The sequence below is a fragment of the Amblyomma mixtum genome, chromosome 4 (genome assembly GCF_055824585.1).
Source record: "Amblyomma mixtum isolate Tamu chromosome 4, ASM5582458v1, whole genome shotgun sequence".
In the NCBI taxonomy this organism is placed as follows: Eukaryota; Metazoa; Arthropoda; class Arachnida; order Ixodida; family Ixodidae; genus Amblyomma; species Amblyomma mixtum.
This window is the reverse complement of record NC_143015.1, coordinates 108,509,607-108,529,877: the sequence shown is the minus strand read 5'-3', so window position 1 is coordinate 108,529,877 and position 20,271 is coordinate 108,509,607. Positions and strand designations below refer to the sequence as shown.

The following is a 20,271-nucleotide window of genomic DNA, read 5'->3' as shown; positions in this document are numbered from 1 at the left end:
ATCGCCCTGGCCATTGCCGACGCAGACTGCTACACGGTGCTGAGTGACTCGAGACAGGCGGTGCGAAACTTCGCCAAAGGCCAAGTCTGCAGGGAGGCCGAGCGCGTACTACGAGCGACTAAACTGCAAGACAGAAGAGTAAGAATCAAGTGGTTTCCGGCGCACGCGGGCGACGCGTCGGAACGCAGTGCGAACCACAATGAGACGGCACATGCAGCGGCGCGAGCGCTAACCAACCGCGCCCCGGCAACAGACCGTCCGACGTGGTTCGGAGCCAAGGACCGCATGACCGACTACAGCGAAATCACGAAGGCCTACCGCCTGGCTCGCAGGACTCTCCCACCCCCGCACCCGAGGCTGAGTCGAGCGGAGGCGGTACTACTGAGACAGCTCCAGACCGGATCGCTACCGAGCCCGAGACTGATGCATCGCATGCACCCCGAGACCTACCCGACCGATACGTGTAGAGTCTGCCGGAGGGAGCCGGCAGATCACACGCACATCCTGTGGGACTGCATCAAAAATCCAAAGGAAGCAAGATCAGGAAAAATCCCGCCGCGGCTGGAGGCAGCCGCGAAGAGCAACGACCATGACCAACAGCTATGGGCCGTCCAGCAGGTCCTCGGGGCGCTCGAAAGGCAGGGATCCAGCGAGCCGGCAACGGCGAGCGGAGACCCGCGCCGAGTAACGGCAGCCTCGTAGACGACGTAGGCCCTCGTCGGGGCGCGCGAGCGTCCAACTGCAGGCACAAATAAAGTTTACTCCAATCCAATCCAATTGCTTTTCCGCTTGCCTCCACTCAAATCCTTCAGGTTTCGATGGCAGATGCAGCTGCTAGCAACATAGGCTAGCCATTAATAACAACATTTTTCAGGAACTAACCGTCATCTGGTACGTCTGAATGCAGGCAACAGCCCTGTCTTCCGTCAGGCTCATCAAGCAACCCACGCCCTACGGAGGTAAGTGAATAAATTCAGCAATCAGAACTCCTCGCCTCCAGTGTAGCATCTTCTGGCATGTCATTCAGGACGCATGTCCAGCACTCTGTGACAAAGATTTTGAATATTGGAAAATTGTAGGGTGCTGTTACTGAAACATTGAAGATATCGGTTAATTCTTCCCGTATTTTCTTTTCCATCACTCAAACTTAGCATTTAAGGCAGCGTAGAAAACCAACGGCGAACGGATTTGTCGAAAGCAAAAACGTTAATAAACACTTTATCATACAGTTTTACCGGTACCGTTGCCGGAGTACCGAGAGCCCGCCGCCCGGCGGTTAGCCCGCACTCATTAGACCTGATGCTGCAGGAGCGCGCGCAGCTGTCGAGTACCTGGCGCCATCTTGCATCATCAAGGCTATTTGCGCGTGCACACTGACTGCGCACAGCCTCCCTGTACACCGGCACCGGTAACGGTAACACGTACACGGTACTCTAAAGGTGTCTAACAGCAAAAATGCAAGCCTGCTGAAGGGAGATATGACGATATATTGATTTCTATAGCGAACTCTTACAATATATGAAATTGCGTTCATAGTCTCTTTCCCGTTCAAATATACTATAGTACGTAATTGTTAGGTATAATATGCGTTCTTTGTGCTGAAGGAGCGAAGACAGACGGAGAGGAAGGAGGGCCCTGCTGCGAGAGGGATCCTCCGAAGTGCATTCATCACGTGGGTGTCTAAGAAGGCGCAGACGCCTGGACCCCCCATCCACCAGCCCATACACCAGGGGCAGGGAAGGAGAGACGGGCCGGGCTGCCACGGGTGAGGGAGGCTGCCTTCAGGGTGGCACACGTATTTGGCCATCGTATTATTTCAACCGTTATTGAAACCGCTATTGGGAATCAATTAGCAAAAAGTAAAGTCCCCACTACCGCTACTGGTATGAGAAAACCCAGCGTCGTGTATTGGTAATTCGAAGCGCTAGCGTTTGTCTTGCTTCAGCTGTTGTTTTTTCATAGAGTGCAACAGGTTCATAGAGTGCAACAGGCTGCAGCGACCGAAGTTCAATGGAGGCGAAATTCATGAGGTCCGTGTACTGTGCGATGTCAGTGCACGTAAAGAACCCCAGGAGGTCGAAATTTCCGCAGCCCTTCATTCACAACGCTGCCGCTCATAGCCTCAGTCACTTTGGGGCCTTAATCCCCAATAGACCAATAAGCCAAATGAAACCAGTAGCCACCCGAGCCCTAACCAGGTTTTTCCCACTTTCGGGCTCGTCGTGACGTGTGGTCTACAGTTAGTGCACTGTCCCAAAGTTCAGACCAGTCCCGTGTACTGTGCGCTGTCAGTGCAGGCTATGGAACCCCAGTTAGTCAAAAGTTCCGGAACCCTTCACTACGGCGTCCCAGATAGCCTGAGTCACTTTGGGACGTTAAACCTCCATAAACTAAACCAAACTTCCTGGACTGAACCTTTGCTGTATGGGAAAATATCATGCCCTTATGCCTAGAGTGCTCGGTTCGTGTGGCAATGCTCGAATATTTCCAATTGGATGGCTGCGAATTCATGCTTCAGGTGCACTGACATTCAGTAGATTGGTCGCAGTAGGTAACGTATCCCAATATTTGCGATTCATGAGGAAAGTGCGCAATAGGTGCAGTGAATATTGGTAAACTGCCATTCGTGATCTGAAACAACCTGCCAAATGCGCTCCACCTCATTCTTATTTTTCTATTTATTTAACCCTTGTGATTCCGCGGCTGCCGAAATTCGATGAACGCGAAATTCTTTAGGCCCCAGTACTCTAGGTTAAAGAACCACAGGTGGTCTAAATTTCCGTACACCTTCACTACGGTGTCTCTCATCGCTGAGTCGCTTTGGGACGATCACCCTTGTGATTCGGATCGGTGGTCACAAGTAGTGACCACCGATCCTCACTACCAACTGGGAACTCATTTGTGTTTTGACTAGGGGGCGCCTCAAAGTTAAGGTGGGCGGATGACATTAAGTTTTATGGGGACGGCACGGCCGCAGCTGGCAAAGGACAGGGTGAATGAGAGATATAGGAGAGGCTATTGTCCTGAAGTTGGTGTAGTCAGGCTGATGATTATGATGAGGTGAAGTGGTTTGGAAAAGCAGACATTTCGAGCACGAAAGGAGCGAGTGGAGTGATGCCAATCTGCAGCGCCAAAAATTTTTAACTTGAGAATACCTCGAGGGTATGTGTGCTTTCGGTATATTTTCAGCCCACTTGCGTTCAAGTGGGGGCCAGATTCGGAATCCGTTCCGGCTTTCAGAAGGGCCTCTCTCTGTTCGCTCATACGCTGCAATGTGCTTCCTTTTCTTCCAAGAGAATTGGTATGTTTGTGTTCCACTACAGGCTGGAAATTGCATATTGGTCTCGCAAATTTTTTTTCAAATCAGAAGTGGGCAGCAATCATCAGTAAGAGTTTATATAAGGTTCTGTACCACGTACCTTTATTTGGACGCTGTATCTCGCTGCATTCTATTCACCTCCCAAATGGACAAGTTGCATCTTTCGCTTCAGTTTCTAATAACTGGCTGTGCTCACAGCTGTTCTTGCGTCTCGCCCCATTCTATGTATCTCTCAACTGGACAAGTGACATCTTTCGTCTCAATTTCTAATAGTGGCTAAGTGGCGAAAATTTATCCGCTAGTTGTTGATAATGACACATGTGAGAGACGCATGTGCGGTCTGGTTCTACAAGAAGCCAGCTGCGCGCGCGAAATGGCAGATGTGTGCGTGCTTGGCAGCTACCGCCATCTATCGCATGAGCCTGTCACTAACTAGAACTGCACATGCGCAGTAGGAACCGGTGGTTTTCTATTCAGCCATTGGAGCCGGAGGAGAGGAGGAGCGCATGCGCAAAGTGGCATTTTGGGAAAGACCGACTCTCCTCAGCTTTTGTCATGTCTTGAAATGTTGCCAGTGAGCCCATGTTGCATTCTTGTTAACTGCAGTGCTTTGGGGGTGACCAGCAGGACAGATGTTGTTGTTGATGTTTGAAGAAGATGGCATTGCTTATCACTTTCGCACTGATGCTCCCAGTAAGTTTCAATATCCTCGTGCACTTGATATGGGATTTTACCGACGGATTGGCATTGTTGCTGGCGTACATTTGCTGCTAAAAGCGCACGGTTTGTAAAGATTATGCTTCACACTGCAACTCTCACTTCGCTTGCACTTGAAGGCCCCTGGCGCTCCTCTGCAAGCGGTACGAGCTCCTTCTGATGTGCCTGAGATGGTGCAGCTTGCCGAGACCACAGGTGCATTCCTAAGACCGGGTTTACTGACCGCTTCGCGGCTAAGCAGACCTAAGCAATATATTGTCTGCACTTCCATAGAGGTGACATCAGTAATTGTTCTTGCTTTTTTTTTTGGCAATAGTGAATAAAGTTAGTTAATCCGTTTTTGTTATCAATCCCAGGTGCTAATTAGCTCGATCTGCACTTCGCCTTTGCAGCGGAGCTATCGCCCCATTGTATGTGGCACCACGTCGGAGGCGGCAAGGAAGTCAATCCAGTACCATCCTGGCCACATCTCCGTAGCCTCTGAGTGAGTAGCCCAGGAAGGTTGACATAAATCCGCCTCTCTGATACCTCCCTACGTGTCCTCAAACCACGAAGTAAACAAGTGAGAAAATTATGTGTGCCGTTCGGGTACTCCACACTGGGGCGCGCAGAAGGACACTGAACGCAGGCCACTTAGTTGAGGTGCCCTTGAGCTACCTGTACTCGTTCAGGCCCGCAGGCACCGGCTCGGAATGATGGTGTCAGTCTCGGTTACGAACAAAACTGTACAGTAGGAATGATAGAATGATAGGAATGTGGTTAATTTAATCGTCGTAATTGGGCTGAGTACCGGTACCTGTTATTACCTTATACGGCGCAAGTGCTGATTATTTTACATTTTTACAGGAGTGCCACAGTAACAGAGCATCTCAGCCCGTTAAATACAGTTCGTATTCCCTAGATCCCTGGCTGGGGAATAAAGTTTTGTGCAGTTGTGGACACTTGGGGAACCACCCCGGCAGGAGTATCGTGAAGTGTGTAAAACTATAAATATTGTGCAGTTTGAAACTGTCTCTGTCTCTCTCGGCCTTGGGCTCACAAGCCGAAAGCGAGAACCACCGAGCCATAAGGGCGTGCCATCAGTAATAAGTGCTAAGCTGTACCAGCTGCTCAGTGTTACTGGAGTTTGTCTCTTCACTCTGAGCTCGCTATTTCCATCGCAGCATTTCATTGAAAGCGGAATTGGAAAACTGCGGAGCAGTGAGATTTCGGAGCACCTTTTAACATCCTTCGGGGGATTTCGCGTTAGCAGCCGCACTTCAGATATTGTGTATCTGGACATCAGCATAAACGACAGAAATGTAGAAATGTAATTAATTTAATTGTCCTAATATTGCTGAGTACCAGCACCTGTTATTGCCTTATACGGCACAAGTGCCGATTATTTGTGCTGCGTTGGTATGCTAACTCACTGATGCCAGATATGCTCTTTCATCATTTCTTCTCACACTAGAACTAAGTTCTAAAAGGATCGTGTGCTGCACGATGTCAGGGCACGTTAAAGAACCTCAGGTGGTCTAAAGTTCTTGCGCCCTTCACTAAGGTGTCCCTCATAGCCTGTGTTGCTTTAAGCCGTTAAAACCCATAAACCAATCAACCAAAGAATGCGGACGCGAAGCGACCGTTTTTTCATTTAAACGCACGAAGCCTGCAAAACAAAATAGATGAAATGGTTGTGTTGCTGTCAACTTTGAGGTTAAAGTGGGATGTATTAGTATTTTCTGAAACTTGGTTTAGCAATGATAATGATGCTCCTAACATTGATAATTATAAATGCGTATCTTTGGTGCGACAACAGAAAAGAGGAGGGGGCTTATCAATTTATTTGAGGAATGAAATCGGCTATCACTGTTTACCTGAATGCTGTGAAATGAATGAAGATGTAGAAGCTTTGTCTTTGTGCTGCGGAAAAATTGTTGTTATAGGTATATACAGACCGCCTTCAGGTTCGGTATCTGCGTTTTGCAACTTTGTTGAAAAAACTTTGGAATATGTCTCTCTTAATAATTATGAAGTGGTTTTTCTTGGTGATATAAATGTTGATATTCTGGGTCAAACGTCCGTTACGAGAAATTTGCTAGATTTGTACAACAGCTATGGATTTGTGAACTTAATTTCCTCGCCAACAAGAGTTACTGACAACTCTGAAACGCTTATTGATGTGTGCTTTACGAATATTTGCACTAGTGATGTCCCGGCTGGCGTTTTGACATTAAGCATTAGTGACCATATGCCTATATTCTGTATAGTTCCGAGTCAACCAAAACAACACAGGAGTAAACCGGAATCTTCCACATTTAGAAGAATTGATGAAAACAGCTTATCAGAGTTTCGACGTCTTTGTGCTAGCACAGATTGGAGTAATATTTTAAGACAGGAGGATGCATGCCAATCGTACACAAATTTTATATCTACTATTCAAGAACACTACAATACTGCATTTCCGCAAGCAACGCGCAGAACTCATAGAAAATCAAGAAAGCCGTGGATTTCAAAACAACTATATGACCGCATACAGGAAAAGAACAGACTTTTTTCTCGTTTTGTGAGAACAAAAGACACTGACATTCTCCGTCAATTCAAAACGTTCCGCAATAAGTTAGGCGCTGACATTAAAAAAGCAAGAAGTGATTATTACGCGAGAAAGTTCTCCATGTCTGATGGCTCGAAGGGAACATGGAATACACTTAACGATCTTCTAGGTAAAAACAGAACCAATGCACCCGTCTCACTCCACATTCATGGCGCGAACTATGATGGCGCTGAACTAGCAAATGAATTTAATGGGCATTTCTTATCTGTTTTTCCGCCAAAATCAACTGATGGTCCACATCAAGATGCCTCAGTCTATATAACCAGTAAACAAAGTAATTCCATGTTTTTGTTACCATGCACTGACTCAGAAATAATTACCATTATTCACTCCTTACGCAGTAATAGTGCTCCAGGTGTCGATGGCATAGCTCCAGTCCCGATCAAGAAAGTAGCAGATGTCATTGCGATACCATTAGCACATATAGTTAACCTAATGTTCACGACAGGCACATTTCCACATCAGTTGAAAATAGCTCGTGTCACTGCCATTCACAAAGGGGGTGACATTAATGATTTAAATAATTATCGGCCGATCTCCATTCTTTCAGTTTTTTCTAAGATTGCAGAACTTGCAATCAACACACGTCTTTCTCAATATCTCGACAAAAACCATGTCATCTCCAAGCAACAGTACGGATTTCAAAAAAACAAAACAACTGAGGCCGCCTTACTGGAAATCAAAGAAAAGCTAATTGAAAACATTGAAAATAAACTGCTAACAGTTGGCATATTCCTTGATATGAGGAAAGCGTTTGACTCGGTTAACCATAAGATATTGCTTGAAAAAATGCAGTGTTATGGAATACGCGGCGTTCCTTTAACCTTATTTGCTAGCTACCTTGACAACCGATCTCAAACAACTATCATTAACGGTATTTCATCTGGGATCGGTCAGATTGTGTCTGGTGTGCCACAGGGCTCCGTTCTGGGACCAACGTTGTTCTTATTATATATTAATGATATCGTCAACCTTCGTCCAGCAGACATTATAATCTATGCAGACGATACTAACGTATTTTTTTCAGGGCAAGATAGTAATATTTTGCAAGCAGCCTCCAATAGTTGGTTATCCCAATTGTCTGTTTGGTTAAAATCAAATAGGTTAGAACTTAATGTCAGGAAAACAAAGTACATACTGTTTAGAGCCAAAAATAAGGAAGTTCCGAACAACTTCCAAATTCACTTCGAACAAGCTCCTATAACTCGTGTCAGCTCTACAATGTTCCTTGGAGTCATTTTTGAAGAACATTTACTCTGGACAGATCATGTAAACTACGTTTGCACTAAAATGGCTCGCTCTGTTGGTATCCTAAATAAATTTCGCACAATACTGCCTCGAAAATTCAAACTTCAAATTTATTTCTCTCTAGTCTTTTCGCATGTACAATATTGTTTGTTGATCTGGGGAAAGACTACCTCAACCAATCTTGTGAAAGTACTTACTTTACAAAAAAGAGCTGTACGAGCGATTGATAATTTACATTACAGTGAGAGCACAGGCCCTTCCTTCCTCAACCATAGACTGCTAACCATCACGGCGGCTTACCACAAGAAGCTTGCTGTTTATATCAGAAACCTTATGAAAGGAAACTGGCAGACTTTCGAGAGCACATATTTAATTGCCCAAACAGCATACAGTCTTAGGCACCCTCAATACCATGCATCAAAATCCCGTACAAACTATGGGTTCCAAAAACTAACTCACATAATTCCTCATACATTAAACACCTATCCATATTTAACAGAATTGTCGCTACAAAATATGTCCGAGGTCAGGTTTAGGAAAACTGTTCATGAATATTTTTGTTATAGCTAGTTGTGGTGTGTTTCTACCTAATCAGTTTTTGTCTTTGTTATGTTTTGATCTTAGTTTGTTGTGCTTAGCTCTATGCATGCTTGATCTCTGTTTCGTTGTTAATATATCCGCTGCTTTTCTAGTTTCTGTTACTTATGGAAACTTTGTACCATTGCCAAGTGCCACTTTGTTTTGTTTTTTTTACATGGGGAGGGCAGGCCTCTGTCAGGCGCTACTAGGCGCCTTTAGCTTGCTCTCCCTTGTTTGCAGTCTCTGTACTGGCCAAACAAAACCAATAAATGAAATGAAATGACATCTCAAAATTTCTCCTAACTACAAATCATAAGAGCCGACAATTGATCAGCACTTGTTCTGAGATCATGTAGAAATAAAGATAGCTTGATTAATCACGACACAACTGGGCATTGTCTCGTGATAGCATTTGACAACTCTGTGGACAAAATCCCTCCTGCTGACTCTTTGAAGGCTTAATTTCGAACTGCATAATGGTGTAGGGTGACATAACATTCTGTATGCAGGTGCCGGCAGGCGTCCAAGCACACCGGGTCGTACGAAATCCATTCGTCGCGTCGCGAGGGAAGGATCGCGGAGCCAGTCCAACGCTGCAGTCTTCCTTTCATTACGCTGTAAGTTGTCATTGTCGAGCGAAGGGACTACTGGCGTGGCATATCGATGATAGCGGTGCTCAGTTCATAAGCACAAGGTTGCGCGTTCGAACATTGTAGCGGGAACCGGACTTCGAGATGCAAAAATGCCGGCGCAGTGGGATTTTCGGGGTACTCTTTAGTAGTGACCTACACATTGAAGTCATAAATCCGTAATGTAATCTAGAAAAGGGAGTGAGGATTACAAGAGAAGATTCAGTGATTGTGTTCTTTGGTTTTCCTACACTTGCTTATTCGTGACTGAAATAAAAATACTGATTGATTTACATGCACTGCAGCCAAGTTGCTTATAAAGCACAAGTATAGAGCTCTGCGCACAAAATGAGAACACAGCGAGATATTCTTGCAGCATGCTAAAGGGAGGTAAAAAAATCCCGCTCCACTAAAAAAAAATCACTCCACTACTGGATCCCTCGTTGACTTCCAGCTTTTCGCTTCTGCGTAACGTCTATTCAAAATAGCGAAATCTTAGAAGGCGAGAAGTATGAAAAAAGGATGATTCCTTTTGAGTCAGTGGTAATATACAAAGTGGTGGAACACCTCTGCCATATCTCCAGCTTTCATAGAGAAAAAAATTGAATATTGGTATATTGTCAGGTACTGTTGTCAAAATACTGATGATGATGGTTCATTCTTCCGATGTGGTTTTCCCATGATTCTCATCGAGTATTTAAGACTGCCAAAAAAAGCCAAAGGGGCGCATTTTTGATCATATCAAAAACATTATTCGCGAAAATGCAAGCCTCCTGAGGGGAGATCTGCAGACATATTTTTTACTGCGATATCTTTCAAAATAAGAAAACATTACGTTTATTACCTCTTTCCTGTTTAAAAATGCTTTCGTCAAGGTTTTCCGGGTGTGCATGCTCAAGACGCAAATGCTCGAGTAAAGCAGGGTAACCAGGTACTGCGAAAGGGTAGCTTTGTTTACCACGGCAGAAAAGAAAATCTTGAACACAGGTCAACGGGGACGACTGACACAGGCTCTTACTAACCAGTGAAGTTCATTCGAAAGTACACACACAATATGTAGTGTCGCGGTAAGTAATCAGCTGAGCCGACATCAGGACCGGTGTAAACAGCCCAATACAAATTAAAGACGCTTAAGTTTCTCCTTAACTGATCTTTACGCGGTGCCCCTTCACACACAAGTGAAGATCATGATATTCATTTGTTTAAATTTTAATTAATTGTCTATTTTAATTTAATGGTACGACGAGACAGCGTTGACGGACGGGCTGAAGAATAAGAGACAGGCACATGCGCTGAACTAACAACCAAATGGTTTATTGTGAAAAAAGAGAGGGGGAGGGCAATATAAAGCAGCAGGTCAAGCCAAAGCTGAGACCTGAAGCAAATGCGGGACAAACATGATGTGACATACATACGGAAGCTATCAACGCATCCCAGATTAAGAAAGGCGAGCTCGTGTGGGACTACAGCCACCGATGGTTGGCTTACACATGAGCAACCAAATTCGTGAATGTGAAAAACCTCCTATATCATGTGCAAGGTATCTCTATACTTTGCGATGACAGTGGTGTGGTTCAGAAATACCTTAGTCTTTGCAACCTGCGGAAAGAATGACAATGTTATTTCGGCGTGATTGGTTTGCAATATCTTCCGGGTGTTCGCGTAGTCGTTCATTTACGAACCGTCCGGTCTCTCCGATGTAAAAACGGCCGCATGACAGTGGGACCTTGTAGACTACACCACAGCAACAGTTGACAAATTTATTTCGGTGTTTTTTCTGACACGCTTTTTTTTTCACTATCCTGGTTCACTCTCCTGCACAGGCCTTCAAAATAGCCAAAAGAGTATCAAATGACGACATCACCAGCAGTCAGCATCACTAAAACATAACTAAATGTTAATTTTCAGTCTATACATATGTTTTCTGCACGCTTTTGTCGCTTCTTTCAGCCGAACTCTGGGTATCATTCCTGTTGTTCTGCCACTGCAGGGAAGCTTGCAGCTGGTCAATGCCATGGCACTGGAGCCTTGTTTCCACTGCCTGAGTGGCTGCAGCGTATGTCGACCTGGCCAGCACCTCTCCACAGACATGCTTCGTGTGGCACACTTGCATCGCGTGTGGACGCCTGCCTGGTGATGGTTGGGCCCCCCACATTTCCAGTGCAGTGGCGAGGTGAGAAGTATTCGCTGAGAGGATTGTTACATGGTTTTACGGGGTTTTACATCCTAAAGTAACTCAGGCTGTGAGGGACACCGTAGTGAACTAAAACCAACACAAACCAGCAGATTCCGAACAGAAAATGTTCACCTGGGAAGGGATCCGGAAATTATGCCACCTGGTAGGATAACCTGTATGGATATATTTACACCCGATACCTGTATGGGTAACCTGTAGGAATACCTCCATGGGCAACCTGCATAGGTGACCTGTAGGGATGAATGGGGTCCAGAAAGCGGTATAAAAATCTTTGAAAAGAAACCGAAACGGCCCTATTGGGTATTTGTTGTGCCGATTGGATGGTATGTAAACCATAATGTGTTAAAAGAATTGCATTAAACGATTTGGTTAGGCGGGTGCAGAAGGGTGGCTACAATGTTTTATTTTTTAGGCTCACTCTGGTATGGTGCTCGGCTGCTGACCTGAAAGACGCCGGTTCGATTCCGGCCGCAGCGGTCGCATTTCGGTGTATGTACTGCGCATACTCAGTGCGCATTAACGAACTCCGGAGTCGAAAAGCCCGCCAATATGGTGTCCCTCATATCCCGAGTACCCGCATGACCCATAAACATCGTATTCTGCCCCACTGGGCTTTGTAAAGGAGCTCTGATATACGAGGTCTGTTAGAAAAGTATCGGAATTTTTTTTTTTGCGAACACCTGATGGATATGAAACAAGTGCGCTTACAGCACCCGACCTTGCACCCTCGTGCGCATGCACAAATTTTTCCCGCGTGCCGATAGCGTCAGTCGATGGGAAGCAGCGTTTGAGTGAGGGAGTGCGCAGTGCTCTCGTTGGTTTTTTGTTGCAAGGAAAATGGCGGAGCGAGAGGAGCAGCGCTACTACCTCAAATTTTGCCAGAAACTTGGCGATAGCCAAGTGGAAATTATTCGAAATGTTCAGACGGCTTTCGGTGATCATGCTATGAGCAGCACACAGATTAAGCAGTGGTGCAACTGGTTTAAAGACGGCCGCACATCCGTGGAGAGAGAGCCACGCTCCGGTCGGCCACCAACATGACGAAATGACCAGGTAATTGCCGAAGTGAACGCTGTGGTTATGCGGGACTGTTGTGTGACTATCCGAAAAATTGCGGAGGAGGTGGACATCAGCAATTTTTCTGCACATTCCATTATCACCGAAGATTTGGCCATGGAGAGAGTTGCGGCGAAATTCGTGCCGAAGCTGCTGACGGTGGAGAAAAAGCAGCTTCGTGTTGAAGTCTCACAGGAGATGCTGGATTCCACAAACACTTACCCTGACTTCACCGACGCCGTAATCACTAGTGACGAGTCTTGGGTGTACGGGTACGACCCGGAAACCAAATCCCAGTCGTCACAGAGGACGCATTCCACGTCACCAAGACCAAAGAAGGCCCGACAAGTGCGCAGCAATGTCAAAGTGATGCTGACTGCTTTTTTGACTCCCTCTGTGTGGCACACCACGATTACGCACCCCACAGGGTCAAAGAATGACTAAACAGTACTACTGGGATGTCCTCCATCGCCTACGGGGTGCTGTGCGGCGCAAGAAACCGGAATTCAGGTCAGCAAGAAATTGGCGATCCCTCGCGGCATTACTCCTGCACATTCCTCGCATTTGATTCAGACTTTTCTGGCGAAAAACCAGACTCCTAAAGTTCAACAGGCTCCTTACTCTCCTGATATGTCCCCCTACGACTTATGGCTGTTTCCTAAAATCAAGAGGTCATTGAAAGGACCGCTACTGCCTTCAGTCAGTAGCGGTCAAATTTTCGCCACTCCCCAGAGGGCACCACTTCTTGCGAAAAAGGCGGATTAGGGAGAAAAGCAACTCTCTCTAGGAACAAAGCTCAGCACCATTGGAGGCGCATCTAAACCAGCCGCCACTGAGTGCTGTTTTACAGGCTCCTTTGCATTTAGCCACTGGTGCCTTCTTGCAGCAAGCACCGAGGGTTGCAGTTATATTAGCGATGAATACGACAGAGGCTTTCAGATAACAGCTATACAGAGCAGGCCTGAGCTGCTGAAGAACATTGTAGCTCATGCCATGGTGCGTGGCTGACTACCGATGTAGTAGTAGGCATAGTCGGGCCGAATGTAGTAGTAGGCATAGTCGGAACGACTGGACTAATCACATACCGAATTCAACTTTCGATCTGTAGAAGGGAAGACTAAAAGGACAGAATGACATTCGGGAGTTGTAAACACGAGCAGTGCACAACGGTAAAACGTCATTTGCCTTTAAACAAAATGCACCTGATTCTGCGTCAATACGAGTGAATAAATAAATAAAGATATACTAAAGGCGTCGAAAAAGGGGAACTGCTGTAAAAAGTGAAAAAAGTGATCTCCAATAATGATTGTTTTAAATTAGCGCCGGAATAGTAAAGGAGTGAGCTCCGATACTAGTTTTAATTTAGCGCCGGAATAGTAAAGTAGGGATTAACTTGTATATATGCCGTGATTGTTACTGAGAGTCATCTCTCTTCAACCGCAGCTGACTGCTCCTGTCTCCTGTCAGGCTCATCCATCCAATGCTCCTCTCAACAGGTACGTGAAAGGGTCCGTAGCCCGAAATCCTTTCTTTTGGCATCCCGCAGTCCCCGGAAGAATTTCAATGCACTTTTCTTCTTTAGTGTGCACTCGCAGCGTGCGGACTTTTTGTATTTAGCCGTTATAACAAAAGCGGCCACCGTTCCCGATATTCTGTCCCGCCACCTCAAACGGCCATGGCGTTTTCCGTCGCAAAGCAAGCTTTACGATTGCTTGAACGAATGGGTGCTCCCTGCCAATGATTTGTCATCTTTCGTGTCGCCATTCAGATTGTGGACAAAGCGTTGTGGTGCAGGGCTTAGTATTATTCTTATGTACACATTTGGACCGTGAAGGCAAAGAAGGCTGCACAGACACGTCATACGTGAAGTCATGCTGAAATAGTCTTTGACAGAGGAAACCGGTTGGATCTGGGGCAGAGAGGGGGGAGGAGGGTCTGTGTCTCCTGTCTTATTTGAAACACCTTAGTAAAGCGCGTTTTTATACTGCGATGCCTTTTCTTTCTCGTATCAAAACACTAACATTACCCTATTCTAACGTGCATCCGATACTCATACTTGTGAAGACGGAAAAGCAGTTTACTCTTTACATTTAGCATAGCCTCAACCGCTCACCGCGCACCGCCAGTGCGCACGCTCGGATTGGTTGCAACACAGCAGGCGTGCGCCTGGCTGGCCAGCCCGTGGCACCATCTGCCGCCTTCAAGGCGATCTGCGCATGCGCACCGAGGCTGCACGCAACGCGGTGCGCGGTAGCTGTACAAGCTGCGCTAAACGTCTATATACGTAGCAGGGCATGATTAGTTAATGCCAACCATGCAAGCGCAAAGAGGTTTAACTGCCATCTTGCGATGGCAATGACTCTGAGCTTTTCGAAGCGTACTTGCAGTTTTCTAGCGAACGCTACACTACTATAGCGGGGGCGCTTTCGTCGTGAGCCTCCGAATGTCCATGAAACGACCTTGAGAAAAGCCTAGGCTAGTGTTGCAGTGCATATACGAGGTCTGTTAGAAAAGTATCCGACTTTATTTTTTTTTTGCGAACACCTGATGGATGTGAAACAAGCGCGCTTACAGCAGCCGACCATGAACCCTCGTGCGCATGCACGAATTTTTTCCCGCCTGCCGATGGCGTCAGTCGCTGGGAAGCAGCGTTTGAGTGAGGCAGTGCGCAGTGCTCTCGTCGGTTTTTTGTTGCAAGGAAAATGGCGGAGCGAGAGGAGCAGCGCTACTACCTCACATTTTGCCAGAAACTTGGCGATAGCCAAGTGGAAATCATTCGAAATGTTCAGACAGCTTTCGGTGATGATGCTATGAGCAGCACACAGTTTAAGCAGTGGTGCAACTGGTTTAAAGACAGCCGTACATGCGTGGAGAGAGAGCCACGCTCCGGTCGGCCATCAACATGCCGAAATGACCAGGCTATTGCCGAAGTGAACGCTGTGGTGATGCGGGACTGTTGTGTGACTATCCGAGAAATTGCGGGAAAGGTGTACATCAGCAATTTTTCTGCACATTCCATTATCACCGAAGATTTGGCCATGCAGAGAGATGCGGCGAAGTTCGTGCCAAAGCTGCTGACGGTGGAGAAAAAGCAGCTTCGTGTTGAAGTCTCACAGGAGATGCTGGATTCGACAAACAGTTACCCTGACTTCACCGACGCCGTAATCACTAGTGAGGAGTCTTGGGTGTACGGGTACGACCCGGAAACCAAATCCCAGTCGTCAGAGAGGACACATTCCACGTCACCAAGACCAAAGAAGGCCCGCCAAGTGCGCAGCAATGTCTAAGTGATGGTGACTGCTTTTTTGACTCCCTCTGTGTGGCACACCACGAGTACGCACCCCACAGGGTCAAAGAATGACTAAATAGTACTACAGGGATGTCCTCCATCGCCTACGTGGTGCTGTGCGGCGCAAGAGACCGGAATTGAGGTCAACAAGAAATTGGCGCATCCCTCGCGGCATTGCTCCTGCACATTCCTCGCATTTGATTCAGAGTTTTCTGGCGAAAAACCAGACTCCTGTAGTTTAACAGGCTCCTTACTCTCCTGGTATGTCCCCCTACGACTTCTGGCTGTTTCCTAAAATAAAGAGGTCATTGAAAGGAGCGCCATTTCAGAAAAGAAAGGACATTGTGGCTGCAACGACGGCGGAGCTAAATTCCATTCCGGAAAGGGCCTTTTCGGAATACTTCCAACAATGGCAGCACCGATGGGAGATGTATATGTAGCCCCAAGGAGACTACTTTGAAGGTTATTAGGTTTCCAACGCTCCAGTTATGTCAGTTTTTTTTCTTCGGCCAAAGGTCGGATACTTTTCTAACAGACCTCGTATACTTAACCATGTGTAATCCACCCAGTGGACCACCTTTGACCTTCAACTTTGACCCTGACCTTTGACCTTGAACTTTGACATTGAATTTTTGCCTTGAAGTGATGGACAGACGTAGTAGGAAAGCCACGTGGTAATAACGTTGTCACATGATTGAGCTCACAGTTGTGATATCAGGAATGGGGCATCTATAACCAGAGCTGTGCGCTTGACTTAGACTATGGAGGAAGGAGAGCGCGCTGAGGAGCGTACGTGTAGTGCACTACATCTTCGAACATTGCGGCAAGCCACTTCTGACCACCTGGCAGACAGCCTGCTTATGTAGCTTTCGCTACATGAAACTCGGTTAGGCAGAGTTGAACCGCTCCCTAACTTTTAGTATCCGATTGTAATCCACACGCAATAAAAAAAAGCATTGAAAAAAGCATCATGGAAGAAAGCATTATAATCAGCCAATTACGGTACGTGATTAGTGCCTCTGTCATTACATACTGAGATCTACCGTTTCCTGAAACAAAAAGTTGTTTGAAAGAGGGATTGATGATGCGTACTCAGAACATACCAGGTAATTATTTTCACCGTTCACAGATTTCCTTTTAAACTGATGCACATCAGTTCTTGTCTGTGCAGGTGCATTTTACAGCAGGGCAGGCATTACATGCGTCAAGATTATATTGCGAAATTGAAGGACGTCTGCATCGAAAATGAGCCCAGTTTCTAATATTATTGGCAATAAGTCTTTATTGGCAATAATTATTGGCAATAAGTCTTTATTGGCAATAACGTTCGAGATATATATGTACGTATTTGAAAGCTCATTGAGTTGTCTTTCTCGAGTTGCACTTTTATGTAATGGTGTGACCTGAGTTTATAATGCAACAGACACATTTACATAATCAGGAACTTGAATTTATAATGCAACAAATAGACACGCCGTTGACGTATTTTGCGACGTAAATGCAGTTAACGTGATATCGGCGACGGTAATATGCGCACGGACATTTTATATGCAACGCGGAAGGCTAACTCATCAAGCTTTGAAATGCATAATTTTGATATTCGACATTTTGAACCCCATTGGCCTCTAATGAAAATGAAAAAACTCTGCTCACCTTTGCGATATAATCTTACAGTTGAATCAAACAATAAAAGGTTATTAGTTAATTTGATACTTAATCATTTAATCATTGCTCTGTGTCACCCTCTGTTTCTGCCTTGTTGCTCTACAATCCAGCTGCGCAGACGACACCAAAATATCGCTCAGTGTTTCAAAGAAGAATCTCTAAACGTTAAAAGAAAATCACTCTGTATAGTATATGAGCTTGTGTACGATGTAGTCTGCAAATTTCTTTTCACACGTTTTTTCACAGTCGACGCTATCCTCTGAACGTGGTACCCTCAGTTCGACTAATGGTGCCCGACGGTGCCTTTCGCAGAAATGCAAAGGTGAGTTTGCAGCTACATTTACATTGCACCATTGTAGGTCACTACACTGTGTCAGCAGACACTTATCTTACAGCTGGACATGCTTTCACATATGTGCCATATTCAGTCTTGTACACCATAGCATTGGTTCGTGCACTCTAAACAGGAATACGCCTGTATGGGAGTAAAGCTCCTTCCATACGGTGTCTATCCATACGCGCAAATATCTAATGGGAACGCTGCACTAATTTTTTAAAGGATGCTGGAAAGAAATTTATTAATGTTCAGCATGCTTAATGTTTCCAGTGGCGTTTCTAAAATTTTTGTTCACAAATAAGTTCCGGACAAGTGAGTGGTTTCAGCCAGTTTAAGACTTTCAGCGACCTCCGTGGTGTCGGCTGCTGATCTCAAGATAGCGTGTGCGATCCCGCTTGCTGTACGGCGTCAGCACACGTTGGAGATCCTCAGATGATCGAAATCAATTCGGAGCTCTCCATTGCAGCGCTCCTCGCCCATGTGTCGCTTCGGGACTTAAACACTGCATATACCAAAGCCGTTCAGGAGCAACATCTGTCTTGCATGTCTTTGCCACTTCATTTGCATTCCTGTAATAGGTTCTGTTTGTGACGTTAAATACCATTGAACCAAGTCATTGACGCGTGTACAAATGCTTCAGGGTTCGTGTTTCAATGCCTAAGAGCGACCTTAGGCCTCACTCGCTATAATTTAATTCACTTTTAATCCACACTCCGGAACTAACCGGTATAATAGTAACGACCAGCCTCTCTTAGTAAGCGTGCACTCTATTTGCACCGTTTATGCAGTGTAATTATGTTGTCATACACTGTATACATGTAGGTCGAGAGCAGTATGAGAAAGTTTCGGCATTCATTTTATTCATTCTTACTTAATATGCGTGGCAAGCAGACCTTTTCTGTTAAACTAGTTTTCATCTTTGCCTATAATATCTAGAAATTTACCAGATTTACCGAAGGGGTAACCAGAAATCAATTCTTGTGCATAAAATTTTTAGCTTCTCATTTTTCTCAACTGTACAAAACACACATGACCGCGTTATGTGATCTTGGTAATGAAATTGGTTAGGATGTCCAAAGAGTTGCAGGTTTTCTCAACACCCAACTTATAAATTGCTCATATGGAGGCCCTGTAGATGTACAGAGGTGGTCAAAAGTTCCCAGGCCACAGGGTCTGCTTTGAACAGTCAGGCCCTTAACACCGCTGTGAATCTAGCAAGGTTGTGAAAGGTGAGAATGATGGTTCTACTACTCTGTATAGATATACTCATCTTCGTGGACGACGTAAATGCCCAGCCATGTGGCTCAAAAGCAGACCATATGGCCTGGAAACTTCTGACCAACCATGTACATAGTGGACTACAGGTGCTTCTACGGGCAATTTGTAGGAATGCGTATCTTTTGCTTCAGCTATGTTCTTTTTAGTGTTTTGCATTCTAATAATCCTCATTTCACCCTCGACGACGACCCCGTGTCCAGGAAAAACTCCAGCTGCCAAGAAACGCGTGCTACAGCGACAGCGGGTGTGCAGTGTGCGGAAGAGTGCGAGCAAGTCACTTCCGCAAGCAGTCCTCCCATCTCGACGAACCCCCCACGCTTGATGATGGCGCACGAGTGCCTCACATTCTCATTTAAAAGCCGCCTTTCGCAACGTGCAATCGCAGGGGTGTCTACACCAATGTAGTGCTGAACATACTGCCGATCAAGCATGGCATAATAAAGGGTGTGCTAAATGGCGTGTCATACTGAATCTTGGTTTTGACATTACGATGGCCGGGAAGCCATCCTCCAAAAGGAGTTGTGGTAACCTATTTTTACTGAGAACACTAACTAGATGTGCTGAAGGCTGATGATAGCCTGAAATTGCGCATTTTCCTGCACAACGACAGTCTTCACTAATGCCACTTCGAATAAACAATATGCAGGATACTGCGATACCGGGCCTGCAGCACACACAGTGCCAGCACCAGATAATTTTTGTCTAGTATTCTTAGCACCAAACTACCTTTCTGAAAGCCATCGGGCCTCCCATTGAACGCGCTTTTGCCACCATGGATGCTAGATAGGGCACAAACAAGCCTGCGGTGCAGTAAACGAGGCAGCGATTTGGAATGTGCTCTTGAACATCGCCGAAACTCCATACCGCCTAGCTTTGCTAGGCGGTATGGGTTCTTTCTTGTAGCTGTCGTTTGGCCTTTGCTCTTCGTCTTCCAGACGTCGGTCTGCCGGCCCCCGCACTACTGAGCACTGTTCTGCAGTCTCTTTCGTTTATATTCGGGGCTGATCGGTGTAAGTGCGCGACAACCTACTACAGGACCTCAGAGTCATGACAGGCTCGATATGGTCGGTTTTTGAGTGACGGCACACCATAACTGCGCGCAACAGCTGCAAGCAGCACCTTTGCCATGGCAGATGCGGGATGGTCGGACCAACCGCAGTTGGCAGCCAAGATTCGGCGTGCTCGTGCGAGAAAGCGACACCAACGGCTTAACAAAGCTGTAGATGAAGCAGAATGCGACGCCAACAGGCTTCATCATAAAACAGAGCAGCGACGTCAGCCCTAGGCTACTCGCAATCACAAGACTGCTCGCAAGCACACGGCTTCCGACCCAGCCGTGACCACTCACGCCATTGCAGCTGCGG

The 20,271-nt window shown here is 46.1% G+C and overlaps 1 protein-coding gene across 20 annotated transcripts in view; it reads left to right on the top strand.

Annotated features, from left to right (window-relative positions):
- Positions 1–19,369, top strand: part of LOC149347785 (uncharacterized) — a 62,990-nt gene extending 43,621 nt beyond the window's left edge. For 9 of the 20 annotated variants that reach the window (XM_089587447.1, XM_089587448.1, XM_089587441.1 and 6 more), the window contains 4 exons: positions 908–959; positions 1,605–1,765; positions 4,429–4,520; positions 8,966–9,119. In XM_089587447.1, coding sequence (XP_089443573.1) covers positions 908–959; positions 1,605–1,765; positions 4,429–4,520 — 305 coding nt within the window. In that variant the 3' untranslated portion in view covers positions 8,966–9,119. Of the gene's footprint in view, positions 1–907; positions 960–1,604; positions 1,766–4,155; positions 4,233–4,392; positions 4,521–8,965; positions 9,120–11,075; positions 11,259–17,538; positions 17,616–19,107 lie in introns of those variants that run through there. The other 11 variants (XR_016292635.1, XR_016292634.1, XR_016292646.1 and 8 more) reach the window with 4 other exon arrangements.
- The last annotated feature ends 902 nt before the right edge of the window (positions 19,370–20,271 follow it).